General features: G+C 58.2%; 1 protein-coding gene across 1 annotated transcript in view; it reads left to right on the forward strand.

Annotated features, from left to right (window-relative positions):
- TCERG1L (transcription elongation regulator 1 like) overlaps positions 1-15,457 on the forward strand; it is a 222,094-nt gene that overhangs the window by 123,085 nt on the left and 83,552 nt on the right. The window contains exon 5 of the mRNA XM_058298125.1: positions 14,973-15,064. Within this exon, the coding sequence (XP_058154108.1) occupies positions 14,973-15,064 (92 nt within the window). The remainder of the gene's footprint in view (positions 1-14,972; positions 15,065-15,457) is intronic.

Raw genomic sequence — 15,457 nt, forward strand, 5'->3', positions numbered from 1 at the left:
AAATCTGTGAACCATGGATCATAACCCAGGGTTAGGGGACTCGCTGGGAGCCCCTGCCCAGCCCCCATAGCGGGCACGTCCACCGTCTGAGGACGCCTGGGAGGGGCTTTGCCTGAGCCGCCCAGGCCAGGGGCCACACGGCTGCAGGGAGACTGGGAAGGCGCTGCTGGGGCAGGGGCCTGTGGCCTCTGAAGGGGCCAGGGATGGAATGGGGGCCTGCTCCTGGACCCCATCCCAGGACATGGCTGGGGCGGAGCCCTCTGGACCCTGTCCTGGGCACGTGGGGCGGTGCCCCTGGACCCATCATGGGGCATGAGGGGGGGGGCGGTGCTCCTGGACCCATCACGGGGCACGTGGGGCGGTGCTCCTGTCTTCCCCCCCCCATTCTCCACTGCTTTTGCATCCCTCTCCTTCCCATATATGCACACATACACCATTTTTATTTGGGGGGCCATTACCCCATACCCCTTATTGCTGCCAAAATCACGTGGGGGTGAGGGCGAGGGATGGATATACAGGTACCTTTACCCATACTCTCCTGTGTGTGGTTGGAAAACGTTTTGGGTTTTTTGGTTTTTGGTTTTTGTCTGTTTGTTTTTGCGGGGAAAGGGGGTTCTAAATAAAGATTCTACTAAAAAGCAAAAAAAAAAAAAAAAAAAAAAAAAGGGCGGTACTCCTGCCTGGACCCATCACGGGGCACGTGGGGCAGTGCTCCTGGACCCATCACGGGGCACGTGGGGCGGTGCTCCTGGGCCCATCACGGGGCACGTGGGGCGGTGCTCCTGGGCCCATCACGGGGCACGTGGGGCGGTGCTCCTGGGCCCATCACGGGGCACGTGGGGCGGTGCTCCTGGGCCCATCACGGGGCACGTGGGGCGGTGCTCCTGGGCCCATCACGGGGCACGTGGGGCGGTGCTCCTGGGCCCATCACGGGGCACGTGGGGCGGTGCTCCTGGGCCCATCACGGGGCACGTGGGGCGGTGCTCCTGGGCCCCATGGCAGGCCTTAGCTGGGGGCAGCTCCTCAGAACCCCCCAGAAGGCTAGGGAGGGGCAGTGGTCCTGGGAACTCCACCAGGGAACCCGCGGGCTCCCAGCGGCAGCTCCTGGCGCCTCTGTTCAGGGCGCCGTCCGGTGGCCTTGGCTGCCATGACCGAGGAATGCAAAGGAGACAACACGAAGCAAGGGTCTCTGGGGGCAGTCGTGGCATTGGGGCGGGGCAGCCACGCTCCTGCCTTCGGAGCGGGGTCCCGGGGACACGCTGCCCTGTCCTCTCCTGGCTTTTGGCAGTGGCACCCCGGCTGCCCCTTGGCTTGTGGCACAGCTCGAGCTCCTCCCTGTCTGTCTGTCTGTCCCTGGACCCCAAGCTCCTCTCTTTGGAGGGCCCTGTCCTGCTAGCTTAGGGCCCACCTACTCCAGCTCAGCCCCCCAAGCATAGCTCGAATCCACATGCAGGGCGCTCGCTGGTGCCAGGAGTTAGGGCGTCAACACATCTTTGGGGGCACCCAGTTCCACCATTGGGGGAGAGCTCGAGGGCCCATCAGAACACCCCGAGTGCCGGTGTTTGTACTGGTGTGACTTGAGCCAGGGAGCACCTGGCTCTGTGGCCTCTCGGGGGCACCCGGGCTGAGCTTCCCTGAGGACCACCGCACAGGGACCAGCGCCCGCCACAGGCCGCTCCACCTTGGCAGACTCTGGGACAGGTGGGCGCCCACCCCTGCCCTGCAGGCACGTCCTGAGCTGCGCAGACCCTGCGAGAGGGGCCGCGCCTGTGCAGTTCACACAGCCCTCTGCGGGCACCCGCGGCATTGGCTCTGCCTCAGCATGTCCGTCTGTCCTGGCGGAGGCGGAGGGCCATGCCGACACAGCAGGAGGAGGGGCCTCCACAGTCCAAGCGCTAGAGAGGGCAACCCACGAGATGAAACGAGCCGCCATGAGCACAAGAGAATTGCGAACACGTCGGCGTCTGATGAAGCCGCTGGTGTGGCTCTGTGGGACTCGCCTTGTTTTCCCACGGGGTGACTAATTGGCAGCAGAGCAGAGGCCGCCTGTTGCGTCTGTTGTATAACTAGATGACAGAAGAGCCGCTCAGGGTGGGAAGCTAGCTAATCCACCCCGGGAGATTCTGGAAGGGGGTTGGCTTTGGGGTGTGTCCTGTGGGCAGGGGCAGGTGCGCGGCCCCGACAGCCCCCAGGTGTGACGGGGTCAGCCCCACCTTTAGAGGACTTCAGATCTGGGTGGGGCAAGGGTCTCCGTGGGACCGGGTGCACCTGCACGGGCCCGGCCTTCGTTCCTGGCGTGTGACCACGGGGCACTGCCTAGCAGGGCTGACCAGGGGCATTCAGTGCCCTGCAGCTCTGCCGGCTGGAGCCCAAGGCCACAGGGCTGGCTTCCTCTGCAGTCGCTGGGGACCCCAGTGTCCCTCGGCTGTGACATCACTCAGCCTCTGTGTCTGTCACCCTGTTTCTCCAGTCAAATTGGGTGAGGGTCACCCTAATCCGTTTGGCGTCATCTGAACTGATCACATCGTCAAAGGCCCCATTTCTGAATCAGGACCAGGTGCCAGGGCTTGACTGTGTCTTTTGGGGGCACGCCATCTGGTCCCTAACAGAATCCAGGACAGACGGATGAGTCCTGTGAGAGCAGCATCTTCCGCCGCCCCCAGGTCGGGAGCCCGCTCTCCCAGGCTGTCCCCTGGAGCGCATCTGCCCGTGGGCTCTGTCACGCCCGTGGAGCGCTCTGCCTCCCTGAGTGCTGGTGCCACATCTGCCTAAGCTCAGCGGTGAGCCGGAGACGGTCCTCGCCCAGACCTGCCTCGTCGCTCACGGCAGGCGTCCTTGTTTCCCGGGGGAGCCCAGGCGGTTCCCAGGAAGCTCCCACCTGTGCCACTTCCGTTGTGTCCTACATTCAGAATCCAATCCTATCACAAGTAAAATAAGTAACCGAGCACCCTGCACATCCCAAAGCTGTTTCCACGGAAGGTTCCGGGGAGGCCTTCCGCTAGGATGCAGATTCCCAGGTCCATGGCTCTGCTTCAGGCACAGAACCCTCTGGACCAAGGTCTGTCCCGGGGGACGGTGGCCGTGGCCGCCCTGGGCGCGAAGCTTTGATGCTTTGACTCAGCTGTGCAAGAACCTCTCCTGACTTTGGGCTCCTGGAAAGCAGCTGTTCCGTTTCAGCTCAAAGAAGGGCCCAGGGATGCTCAAAAAAGCCTCGGACAAAAGGGAGGGAGACTTAAGCACCTGAGAAAAAAGAGCCGATTAGATTAAAAAGGGTAATGTGCCAGGGTCCATTTTTGGAGGAAAACCAAATAAGTAGAAGCAGACTTTGCATTAGTGAAGGTGCAGAATTCCAGTTGGCTGATATTTTGGAAGATGAGCACCATTTAAAGACTAACAGAAACTCGGGGTTGGGGTGATGGGCCTAGAGCCTCCTGAGACTTGAGGACGCAGGGGGCGGTGCAGTGAGGCGGGCGTCGACCTGGGGCTGTGTATGGGAATCTTTCCTCGTCCCTCGCCTTCATATCAGCTGGCTCTGTCCACTGCCTGGAGGTGAGCATGCCCTCTGGAAGCTTCTGGAAGGATGAGCTCTAGAGCCTTAACATCAGAGGAAGGTGAGACCATAACGTAGCCTTGTGGGGCACATTCCCACAGCAAGAGGGAAGGTGCAAGGCAACTGGACAAGCGCCAAAGCCATTTTCCTTGTGTCTAAGGCAGTGCCAGGTGTTGCGTTTATATCACAGAGGCGCTGTAGTTTTGGTGTTACCCTTAGAAAAAGTTACAGTCTGGACATTTTTCTTGCCCATTTATACAAACCTATCCCAGCACTTCTCCCATTCTTCTCTGCTATGCATGAGTTGCTGGGTAACGTCTGGAAGCAGTAGGCCCGTGAGCAATGCACTTACCTTGCGTGACAGCTGAAAATCACCATCATGACCGAGTCTTCTCTCTTTGTGCGTGTGTGTGCGCAGCATCTGCCTCTCCGATGGACGGGCATGTGAGCCCCCTGACGCCGGTGCAAGTTGCCAGGGTGACCGCAGTGACGAGCCCAGCTGTGACGTTCATGACGACTAACCTGGTGGAGCAAGCACGGCCAGGTGTGTACGCGCCAATGTCGGAGGGCGGTGTTTCGTGGCGGGCAGGGGTGCTATAGTTCCCACACTGCCCTGGAAAGGTGGGCGTGGCTTACATACCTTGGTCTGAGCCTGCGGAGGGGATCGTGCCACTTGGAAAAGGGTGCAGGCTGCACTTCTGCAGTACCTTCTGCGGGACCCCAAGGGGCATGCTGCAGAGGAGGGCTGGCAGGCTGCGTGGCATGCCCTCCCGCCCCAGTCCCTGCCTGGCCTCTCTCTCAAGCGCCTTCTTCCTGCCCGAGGGTATGGCAAGTCCTACTCTCTTCACCGCATGTCTGATTCAAAAGTACTCAGGAGAGCTGTAGATTCTTTTCTTATGGAAATCATGTGATTTATGGGGTCAATTTTACTTTGAATATCTGTACTTTTGGACAAAGATGACATCTTGGACTGTAGTTTTAGAAGTTCATAGGATGCACCTGCTGTTCATCTCCATCACTCATTCATTGCACACGTGTGTATTGTGCATTCTTTGAAAATAAAGAATTAAAAAGTTACTGGGCACCTGCCATGAGCCAGATGCTCTGCTCAAGGCTGAGCAATCAGAAAACAATAAGCGTTTCCTACCCCCAAAGGGCGGGGCCTTGATTGCAAAGCCAGGGGGCCATGTCACCTCCCAGGACTCGCACGCACCTGCTGACGCTTCTTGAGCTTCAGGGCTCAGGGATGCCTTCCCGCAGAAAGCCCGGGTGCTCCCACGGAAAGCTCGGGTGCTCCCACGGAAAACCAGGGTGCTCCATCGGAAAGCCTGAGTGCTCCCTCAGAAAGCCTGAGTGCTCCCAGGGGAAGCCTGAGTGCTCCCAGGGGAAACCTGGGTACTCCCATGGAAAGACTGAGTGCCCCCCGTGGGAAGCCCGGGTGCTCCAGGCTGCGGTGGGATGGGCGTCAGCCAGAGGCACTCGGGTGGCAAAGGAACCCTGGGTGCTGTGGCCCTCACTTCTGCTCTCTGGGACAGGCTCTGTCAATGGCCAGGGACCCAAAGCCCCCCCCCCACACACAACTGTGCTCCTCCCCCTATCCCTCCCATGATCCAGGCCCTCCCATCCAGCAGTGCTGGTCCAAAGGTGCGTGCTCTGGGTGTCTCTGGCAGCCACGAAGAGATGAGAGGGGATGCCTGACCCTCAGGGAAGGGCCTTGGACGCGCCTGGAGCTGCTGCTGGGAGCCCCTGGAGCACGGCTGGGGACTGGCTGCGCAGCTTCCGGCGAGCTCCTGGAAACTGAGCCTGTCCCAGAGGCGCCCATCCTCTCACTCCACGCTCACAACCCAGGGCCCTCGCCCCCGACTCTCGGCTGTCACAGGAGGAGCGTGGTGCTGGCACGGCTGAGTGGCTTTCCCAAGGCCAGGCAGTCAGTAAGAAGCAAAGCCAATGCCCTCCAAGGCCTCTGCGTCGGTCAAGGGTTCAGCTGCTCCAGAGCAGCCTGGAGAGAGACGGAAAGTAAAGGAATTGCACAGTCCTCCACGGTACCACCAGTGGCCTCGCCTGTGCCACTGGTGCCCCATGCAGACCAGCCGCAGCCGGGAAACGCCGGTCCTCCTGGGCCGACGCTCCAGGCCTTGAGCCCTCCATGCCTCCACCTGCCCTCCTCCAGGTGAGCAGGGCAGGGGAAGGTCTCTCTTACCTGCCAGCTCCAGCCCAGCTTCCAGGGGGCTCAGAGGGCGTGGCTCACTCAGTTCCCCAGGCTCCTGGGACACTCAGGACTCCAGCACTTCTTCCTTGTCTTGGTGGAGGTGAAGCCAACAGACTCGGGGCGGTGGCCCTGGGGGTCCCGTGGGAGTTGGTGGTCCCGGGTCTGGGAGAATCCCCCAGCCCCAGGGCCCCTGAGGGGCGCCACATCCCTGCCTGGGAAAGATGTGCCATTGCCCTGGCACTGCCAGCCTCCCCCTGCTGGCGCACCGAGCACCGGGCCATCCAGCAAATCTCCCCCACGACGAGGCCCTGAACGCCTTCTGGAAGGCAGCGACCTTGGGGAAAACACGGTGCAGCTCTAAACGCTTCCTCCATCTCCACTGAGCACTCAGCTCAGTCAATCACTTGGTGGAAAGAGAATGACAGAAAAGCACATCCTAGGAAGAGAAGGTCTTGCCTGCCCCAGCCTCCTGCGTCAGAGTGCAAAGCCATGCCCACGCTGACAAACACAGAGGAGCACGAGGCTGCGGTGGGCTTAGGGCACATTGCGAGAGTGTGTTCCTTCATTACCAGCTCTGCATGTGTCCCTGCCGCCTGCCAGCCTCTCTGGTCCTGGAGATGCCAAGGGCAGACAGGAGCTCATGGAAGGTGCATGCAGGCGGGTGATTTGAGACAGCCGTGGGCAGCGTGAGCGAGGCGGGCAGGGTCCTCTCCAGAGCCAGGACTGGGAGCCTGCCTGGGGCGGTGTCCACTGCAGGAAGCTGAGTGACAAGAAGCTCTGAGCAGAGATGTGGCTGGAGCCCAGGGCACAGGGACCCGGCCAACACTGGTGCCCGAGCCACAGTCCGGGACATCTGGGAAGCATGCAGGCCAGCGTGGCTGGGTCGGCAGAGGCAAGGTGCCGGGTGAGGCCAGAGAGGTGGACCTGGAGCTGATCTGTGGCCTGCCACGCCTGGCACCCGCTTGTGCCTGGACATAGATGATATCTGGGCACAGAGGACATGGCCAGCCTCTGGGGAGGGCTGCAGCGCCGAGTGAGGCTCAGGAGTCTCTCTCTGAGCTTGTGCACAGACAGGTGAGACAGCGCAGCATCTCGTCCTAGTGCAGAAAACAAGAGCAGTGCCGTGACCTCCACCCTGGGGTCCCACCCTGTGGTCTCCTCCCATGGTCTTCACCTGTGGTCTCCACCCGTGGTCTCCACGCTGTGTTCTCCACCTGTGGTCTCCACCCATGATCTTCACCCATGGTCTCCCCACTGTGGTCTCCACCCATGGTCTCTACCCTGTGGTCTCCACCCATGGTCTTCACTCGGTGGCCGTTGGTGTTCCATAAGCACCCCCACCTCCATTTTTTAATTTTTAAAATTTTTTTAATTTTTTAATTTTAATTTTTTATTTATTTCTCTCCCCTCCCCACAGTTGTCTGCTATCTGTGTCCATTCGCTGTATGTTCTTCTGTGTTCACTTGTATCCTTATCAGCGGCACGGGAATCTGTGTTTCTTTTTTTTGCATCATCTTGTGTCAGCTCTCCGTGTGTACAGCACCATTCCTGGGCAGGCTGCACTTTCTTTCGCGCTGGGCGGCTCTCCTTACGGGATGCATTCCTTGCACGTGGGGCTCCCCTACGTGGGGGACACCCCTGCATGGCAGGGCACTCCTTGTGCGCATCAGCACTGCGCATGGGCCAGCTCTACACGGGTCAAGGAGGCCTGGGGTTTGAACCTTGGACCTCCCATGTGGTAGGCGGACGCCCTAACCACTGGGCCAAGTCCACTTCCCCTGTCCTCCCAGGCCTGCCTTTGTCTGGGAACTGGGGTGCCTCGGGTTCTGGTTGATGTTTTGGAGCATTCCAGGTAAGATGATGTGCTCCTCCACCTGCCATTCTGTCCAGCAGTGACCTTGACAGCTGCAGGTGAAGAGACCAGACAAGAAGGTGAGAGCCGCCCTGCGGCCACATGCCGGTGCTCCTTTCAAAAGAGACAACGGTTTTAAAACTCTTTGCCCGTGCAAAGAGAAATTTGAGATGTTAAAAGGGGGCGGAAATTAATTCTCTAGGCAGCTTGTCAACTCTGGGAAATCATTGCCTGTGAAAAGTTTAGGAGGATTCACAAATGATTTGGCATTTATATGGAAATTATCTTCAGTTATGGTCGATTTCAAGATGCCTTGCAGATTTCATGTGCCTAATGTTCTTGGGACAAAGGAGAGGGGCTTGGACCTACAGAATGGGGCATCCCGCAGCTCCAGCCCTGGCCATGGAACCTTCTAGAACCTGCTCTCTGAGCTGGCATCCGCCCCCATATTCAAAATGTCTCGGCCCAGACCTTCTACTGACTGATGGAAGCTCAGCCTGGGAATATCTCTGAAGTGCCTTCTCTGTGAATTGGATACTTTGTCCCTTTATTTCCTCTGAGAGGCGATCTGAAAAAATTGCCAGAATGCACCGCTGCTCCGCCGCCAGCAGCTGTGGCTTCTTTCCAGCCCTGGCTGCTTCTGGGCAGGGTGTTCCTTCTGCTGGCATTAACATCCGGGGTCAGACGGCGACACCCATCGGCCTCTGTGCTGAGCCTGGCACCCCCAGGCCTCTAGTTGTTTTGACTTGTGGCTTCCTACTCCTGGCTCGGTTGGCTCCTCTGTGCAGTGACATGCACTGCTCAGGGGTGACACGCACTGAGCAGGGGTGACGTGCACTGAGCAGGGGTGACAGGCACTGAGCAGGAATGACATGCACTGCTCAGGGGTGACACGCACTGAGCAGGGGTGACAGGTACTGTGCAGGGGTGACACTCTGTGCAGGGGTGACATGTACTGCACAGGAGTGACACGCACTGCTCAGGGGTGACATGCACTGAGCAGGGGTGACAGGTACTGTGCAGGGGTGACACTCTGTGCAGGGGTGACATGTACTGCACAGGAGTGACACGCACTGCTCAGGGGTGACACGCACTGAGCAGGGGTGATAGGTACTGTGCAGGGGTGACATGCACTGAGCAGGGCCCTTGGCGTCTGTCTCCCCTTCAGGAAGAGGAGGGGGTGTGTCCCCTTCCGGGTTATGACCCCAGCACCCACAAAATTGCACGCCTCCTGCCCCCACCCCGGTCCCCCTGACTGTCCATGTCCTCCTGTAAGTCCTCAGGATGTGCCGCCGGAGGGGAGGGTGGCTCTGGACCTCCCTCCTCCACACTCCTTCCAAAGCCCGGGCAGGTAGCAGGTCCGCCCAGCGGGCGCCTGCTCCCCTCTCCCACAGCCTCGCTTCTCCCGCCGCAGTCCGTAGCAGCTGTTTGAGCTGCGGTGAGACCGGCCGGGTGCTCGTTCCCGGGGTACAGCCTTCCTCGGAGGCTTTCACTCTGCCCGAGAAGGGGACCTCTGGCCAGGGGCCCCCCGTCCAGGCCTCCTTTAGGGCCACCTGCAGCATTCCCCTAAACCTAAAGTGCTCTGCGACTCTTATTATATTATCAAGGATTTCAAAGGAGCTCAAGGTAGCACAAAGTGACAGACACTTCCAGACTTCTCTGAAATGGCAGCCTCGCAAGGGCTCCATGGCCCGCTGACTATGGCTGCTCGGCCAGGGCATCACGGACGTTCTCCTACGACGGCGCCTGTGGACTCACAGTGTGAAAGGTAAAGTGCCATCTGTCACTTTCCTGAAGAAGGTTCCGGAGCGGGGCATCCCATTGCTCCTTCCCACAAGTGAGCACGACCAGGTATGGAAAAGGAGTGGCAGAGGTGGAGGCCCACACAGCCTCTGCTGCCTTGTCTGCCTGCACAGGAAAGGGGGTCCTGGGCTCCCAGACCCACCCAAGGCCTGAACTTACTCTGCAGGAAGGAAGGTCCCTGGACAGGCGGCCAGTTTCCACCCACCCGTGCCGTTTCCACCGAGCCTTCCTCCTCGTTTTCCTACGAGATGCTGCATGCTGAGCCGGCACGCCCGAGGGATTGGTGTGGGTTTTCTTTGTAAGCCCCCCACCCCACCTGCCCACAGTGTGTCATTCTGTCGCTGACAGCGCTGTGGGCATCCCCAGAAGTCACTGTCAGGACATTTGGGGGGGGGACTCTGAAGCTCAGGGGTCCCATTAACCTCTTCCTGACTCGTCCGAGGAGACTGGCTGCAAAGGTACAACACGTCCACGGCCAAACAGGACCAATTTGAGATGACTTCCCATTCTCCTGCCTTCCAGAACCAAGCGGGCGCGTTCTCTCTTCTGCCATGTCTGATTCATTTGCTGGTGGTGGTCCCCCTCTCCAGGGGAGGAAAGCGGAAGAAGAATTATTCTCATAAGACCCCCGGGCTCTCAACCCGTGTCCTTTCATCTTTGGGATTTATCCCGTGTGGTTCCAGATAGCCTCCTGGAATTCAGAGTCGCAGAGTGGGACGCTGCTTAAGTAAGACCTTTGTCATTTTAGAGTTGAGGAAACTGAAGAAAGGGAGGCCGATATTTACTGAGCTAAAATTACATGGGATTTCAGAATGTCCTTTTGAATGAGGAGACTCTGACATGGTTCTCGTTTTTATTTGACAAGTCTGACAATTTGGACTCGAACACAGTAGTTTATTTTTAATAGTTTGAAAATTCAAACTTGTTGAAGCTTTAAGCCTTTGCACTGCTTTCTTCAGCATGCGCTGTGCGTGTTGACGCGACGGTTGGTAGGACTTTCCGTCTTATACCATCTGAGATCTGGGCTTGAGTTCTGGTGGGGACAACGAGCTTGGAGTCTTCAGCGTTGGGAACCTGCGAGGACAGGTTGCTTCTCTGTGGACTAGTGACGAGGAGGGGGTTGCTGGAAAGTGGACTGGGGTCCCGGGCCTCTGGGAGGACACAGGCAAGCCTGCCTCCTCTTGCTCCAGAGAAACCAGGCCAGTGGATTGCCGAGCTCCAGGCTTCCCAGGTGAAGTCTTGCCCAAGAGCTGGAGTGTTCTTTTTCCTTCCATGCTTTTTGTAAGGGAGTAAGTTATTGCCATTATTCGCCTTCTAGCAGCTCTTTGTGTATCTCCCCTCCTGGACAGCCTCACAATTTCTAGAAGAAGCTGTCTGCTCACTCCCATCAGTCTCCCTCCATCATTCTCTAAACAACCAAGCTTGAGCTGGACTCAGGAGAAGCAGCACGTGGACACTTGTCAGCTGGTTGACGTGGCGCCTCTCAGCACAAAGGGCACCTTTTCTGCCTCCAGACTTTCACACGACCTTCCTGGTCTTGTTGCTAAGCACTGCCAGGAGGAAAACCAAACAGGAGGCCATTAGGGGACACTTCAAATCACAGAGTTGGGCCCGATCGATAGACGGATTGCACAGAAAAATAGTACCATCAGGCTGCTCTCTGAGGGTGGAGGTCTGTCGTGTGCTCCCCTGAGTACTTGAGGGCCCATCATCGGACAACTTGTTGGTTTTCCTCCATAAACTGGTTCCCTCTGCCACTCAAGGGAGGAGTTTATGACACCATCACCGGAGTTTGTGGAGAGGCCCAAAGCAAGCCGTCATTGAGCATGTCAGAGTGTGCCCCACAAGTGGCCCCTGGAGAGCCATAGAACGCGCACTCCTGGTGGAGGGATGGCTGCGCCGCAGAACCAATTATGTGCGTGAGCTTCCGGGTGCACTGGCGCATCTGCCCACCTCCAAGGTGGCTGCAGATTCCGTGACTGTTCAAAATTGCCTGCTATTAAGGAAACTATCCAGGCCAAGGACAGGCCTTTGTCGCAGGCGTTCCCTGGAATATGTACCTTGACGGGGGCTTTCAAATGGCGATCGAGATTATGGGCATCAATAAGTACTCACAGTGAACAATATGAATTCGTTGATCATGAAAGCCAGATTTTTGGGACGGATGCTTTAAAAGACCAACTGTTTTCAATAAAAGCAAAATGTTAACATCTTTTCTTGAGATATTGGAGGAAAAGATTTAAGCAAGGTTGCTCTCATTTGCAAATAATATTATAGTCAAAACATGGTCAATTTTCCGTGCACGTTTCACAATGCACATTGATTTATGAGCTCCTAAAAGACCCTGGAACACATGGCTACTAATGGCATAGCTCTATATTTTAAGTGCAGCCCCTGTGCTGAAAACACACAGAAACCCCCCCTTCCTCTCCCCTGCACAGCCTCTGAGACGTGCTCCACGGGATTCGTTCTTGCCCTCCACTTAAAAGGAAACATAAACCAAGGGACTTTGGGCTCATTCTTTGATAGGAAAATGTCATCCAGCCATTTCTAGATGCAAAATAGTTCTCAATTCAGTAACTAAATACACGGAGACCAGGGTAATAACCAAAACGCCCGGCTTCCATGGAGGTCTAAGCCTGTCATGCCCCTCACCTTGGACCTGCTGTGGGCCAGGGAGGCTGGCTCCGAGTTTGCATTTTCTCTCCCCCCACTCAGAAGTCTGTCCCTGGCCCCCTCAGGATGGAGGCAAGGAGAAGAAGAGTCTGGGGTGCTCTCAGTCAGTTCTGGGGAGCCCCTTTACCACTGATTCTCTAGAATGTGCTGTCCCAGGTGGCCCAAGTCTTTCTCTGCTGCCTTTTGGCCTTTGTCCAGCTCTCACCCTCTAGGGGGCCTTCCACCTGTGGTCCCCTCCCAGCTGAGGCAGTTCTCTGGGCAGTCTGAGCACCTCCTGGGGCTGCTCTCGCCCCTCGACTTCATTCCAAACTCTTTGGACAGTCTTGGGAGCCCCCTCCCCATCCTGCTTTGTAAGCTGCAGCTGCTTCCTGCTTGCCAGGCTCTCCACAACCCCTGCCCCATGTCATGCAGGGGTGAGGGCTGGCACCGATCAGGGGGCCTCCAGTCCCCAGACTGAGCGCGTTCCACTCTGGCATCCTTTACGGTCATGTTACACGGCAGATGAGTTGGGTGGGTAGCAGATGATCAGTACCCACGAGTCAAGGCTCGACAGCCGTTTTCTGGCTTTGTTTCTGCAGGAGGAGAGCTGTTGTTTCTGTCAATGGTCAGGTGTGTGCACCGTCTCCAGCGAGTAAGGAGGGAGTGGGCAGTACCTGGCCAGGGCACTGGGCAGAGGTGCTTTGATGGGGACATCAGGGAATTGAGGGTGGGGCGACCCCCGCGTGACATAAAACATCAGGGAAATGGTTCTGGATGCCCAGAAGAAAAACACACTCTCCTGGAATGTCTGGTCTGCTGAGTCACACGGGCTTTTTTTTTTTGCTTCCATTTCTGCTCCTCCTCCTTTGGTGCCAGAAGGCCCCTGGCTTGCTCAGCCCTTTCCCAGCATTAGCTCCTCTCTTGATGCAGATGCTGCCACGTGCCGGCCCCATGTGCAGGTGCGGATGTGGAAATAGGGGACAGCGTACGTCTGTCCAGAGTGCAGTCAGGATGGGCACTGGTGTCCAGACACCTTGCCGCCCAGTACAGCTTGTCAAGAGGTGGCTTTGGGGGGTCGTTTCAGGGCTCCAGAAACCTTAATGCAACCCAGGGGCTAATGATGATAAAATATCTCCACTGCCCTTCAGGTGAGAGTAGAATTCAGTGCCTCACCTGGGCTAGGTCGTGCCGTTCAGTAGACGTTGCCAGCTCCCTCCCCAAGGCTGACTTGGGGCAACCCTCACATTGGAGCGAGGGCAGAGGTGCTCCAGCCCCAGGGAGCCAGCTCTTGTGGTTGAGGAGCCCCCCGCGGGGAGCCCTGGAGCCAGCCCTGGCCTTTGCCCCCTCCTGCCACTACCCTCCAAGCACAGGTGTGTCGGCTAAAGGCTATTGGACCTCCAAAAGCCACTGGGCTCCTTTCCAGCTACTTGCCTGTGTGTGTACATGTGAGTGCAAAGCAATGCTCATCACCCGCTCTTCCCCTGCCCCTCCCCAGGCTGCCCCTCCCCCACTCTATTTCCCCATTCCGCCCCCCCCAGTCTGTCTCCCTCCCTCACTCTGCTTCCCCCTCCCCAACTCTTTTCCCCCTTCCTCACTCTGGAACTTTCCTAACAGTGTTGTGCAGACTAGAGCTCCAGGTTGAGCTTCAGGCTACAGCGTCCCCTCCTGGGGTATCCCTCATCACCTCCTCCACTGTTGGTCTGTGCTGTGGCAGAGGCTTTGGGGTCCTGTTTTAAGTCTTAGGATTGAAACGCAGGTCAGCCTTGCCCTCTCTCCATATGTCTGCCTACGGTGTGCACAGTGATGGATGTGGTGTAGACATTTCTGGATGAAGCATTAATGAGTTTGGGTACTGTTCTGATGAACCCATTGATATGATATGTGGCTCCAGGACCTCGTACGTCCTCTTTCCCAATGCACTACCCCAGTAACGGCCCCGTGTCCGGCCTGTGGAAGAGCAGGGGTCCCTGGAGATGAGCCCACGCCGCTGGCCTGGAGCCGGGCCCTGCCTGCGCTGCTGAGGGCAGCTGCTGCCGGTCTCAGTGGGCCTGGGGCTCCTAGCCCCTCAGGGATCTCCCCAGGAGCGTCGTCCACGTGAACCGTAGCCCATGAGGCCCGTGCTTCGTGCCGCTGCCCGTAGCCTTCCAGGTGGTGCAGTGCACGGGTGTAGATGCGGTAGCAAGGCATTTAGAGTCAATGGGAGTGGGCGTGACTCCTGAGCACCCGGGGCCGCCTGGCTGTGCACGGTGGGCAGTGGCAGTGGCCGCGCCGAGCCCCAGGAGGGCCTGCCACTTCGTGTGCCGGTTCTCGTGGCCACAGCCGGCCTGTGGTACCACCGGGCCAGCCGCCCACAGCCACGCCACACCCTGGGCGGGATGCAGGCAGGGTCCTAGACTTGGGATTTCGGAGTTTGCTTACTGAGCATCTCCAGCAGAGGCCAAGAGTCCTGGGGTAGGACGAGAGTATTTGGGCACAGGCCCAACCCCAGGAGAGGGGCCACTGGCAGAACAGGAATGGGTGTCGAGGTGGTGGGGCCACCCCACAGGCAGGCACAGAGAAAGGTGTGCAGCCCAAGACCCTCCCCCCAGGGGGGCCCCGGGGTGGGAGAAGGACCTGGTCAAAATAGCAGGTTAGGAACAGAAGGGACCCACCTAACTCGAGAGAGCACTCCCATAGACCCTCCGGCTCACTTCCTACTCAGTGGCAAAGGAATGGACACGTGCCCTAAGACTGGGACCAAGCGAGATGTCTCCCAGTGAGCGACGAGGGTGTCACTTCACCTGCCATCCCACCAATTGGCTCACCCTCCAATTTGAATCCTCAAGGCTGCCTTTGCCGTGATCGTGTTTTCCCAAACCGATGTGACAAACGAAATGCTGATGACAGCTGCTTTGGTCCCACAGACAGAAGCCGAGAGCGTGGCCGGCCCGCCTGCGCGCCCGCCTTGATGCTGTGTGCCGAGAGGGAGCGCCGCGCGCGAGACGAGGATGACAAGGTGTGTCTGAGGACTTGCCCCGTGGGTGTTAAAATCGCCAGACCCAAAACCCAAAACAGAACAAGCAAGCAAAAAGCCCTAGACCCCAGATTCAGGGAAAGTGGGGTCCGTACATCCCTGGTACCTGCTTCCGTAACTGGCTTTTGTAGAAAGGCTCTGCCAGTCTGCTGTGTGAAATGGAACCCCATTCGGCAAGGCGTTTTGGAAAAGGAGGGGTGGGCGTTCCGGCTTCGGAGGCCGTCAGTGGGCGCGCCATTGGGAGGAAGTGCCCTTAGAGAAGCCGCCTGTCGTAGCTCCTCTGCGCTTGCCTTGGCGCAGCAGACATGCAGGGCAGCAAGCCTGTGCTCGGAGGGCATCTCGGCGGGGCGCGGCGCCTCCCGAGAGCGCACTGTT

Source organism: Dasypus novemcinctus, chromosome 6, assembly GCF_030445035.2.
Source record: "Dasypus novemcinctus isolate mDasNov1 chromosome 6, mDasNov1.1.hap2, whole genome shotgun sequence".
Lineage (NCBI taxonomy): Eukaryota > Metazoa > Chordata > Mammalia > Cingulata > Dasypodidae > Dasypus > Dasypus novemcinctus.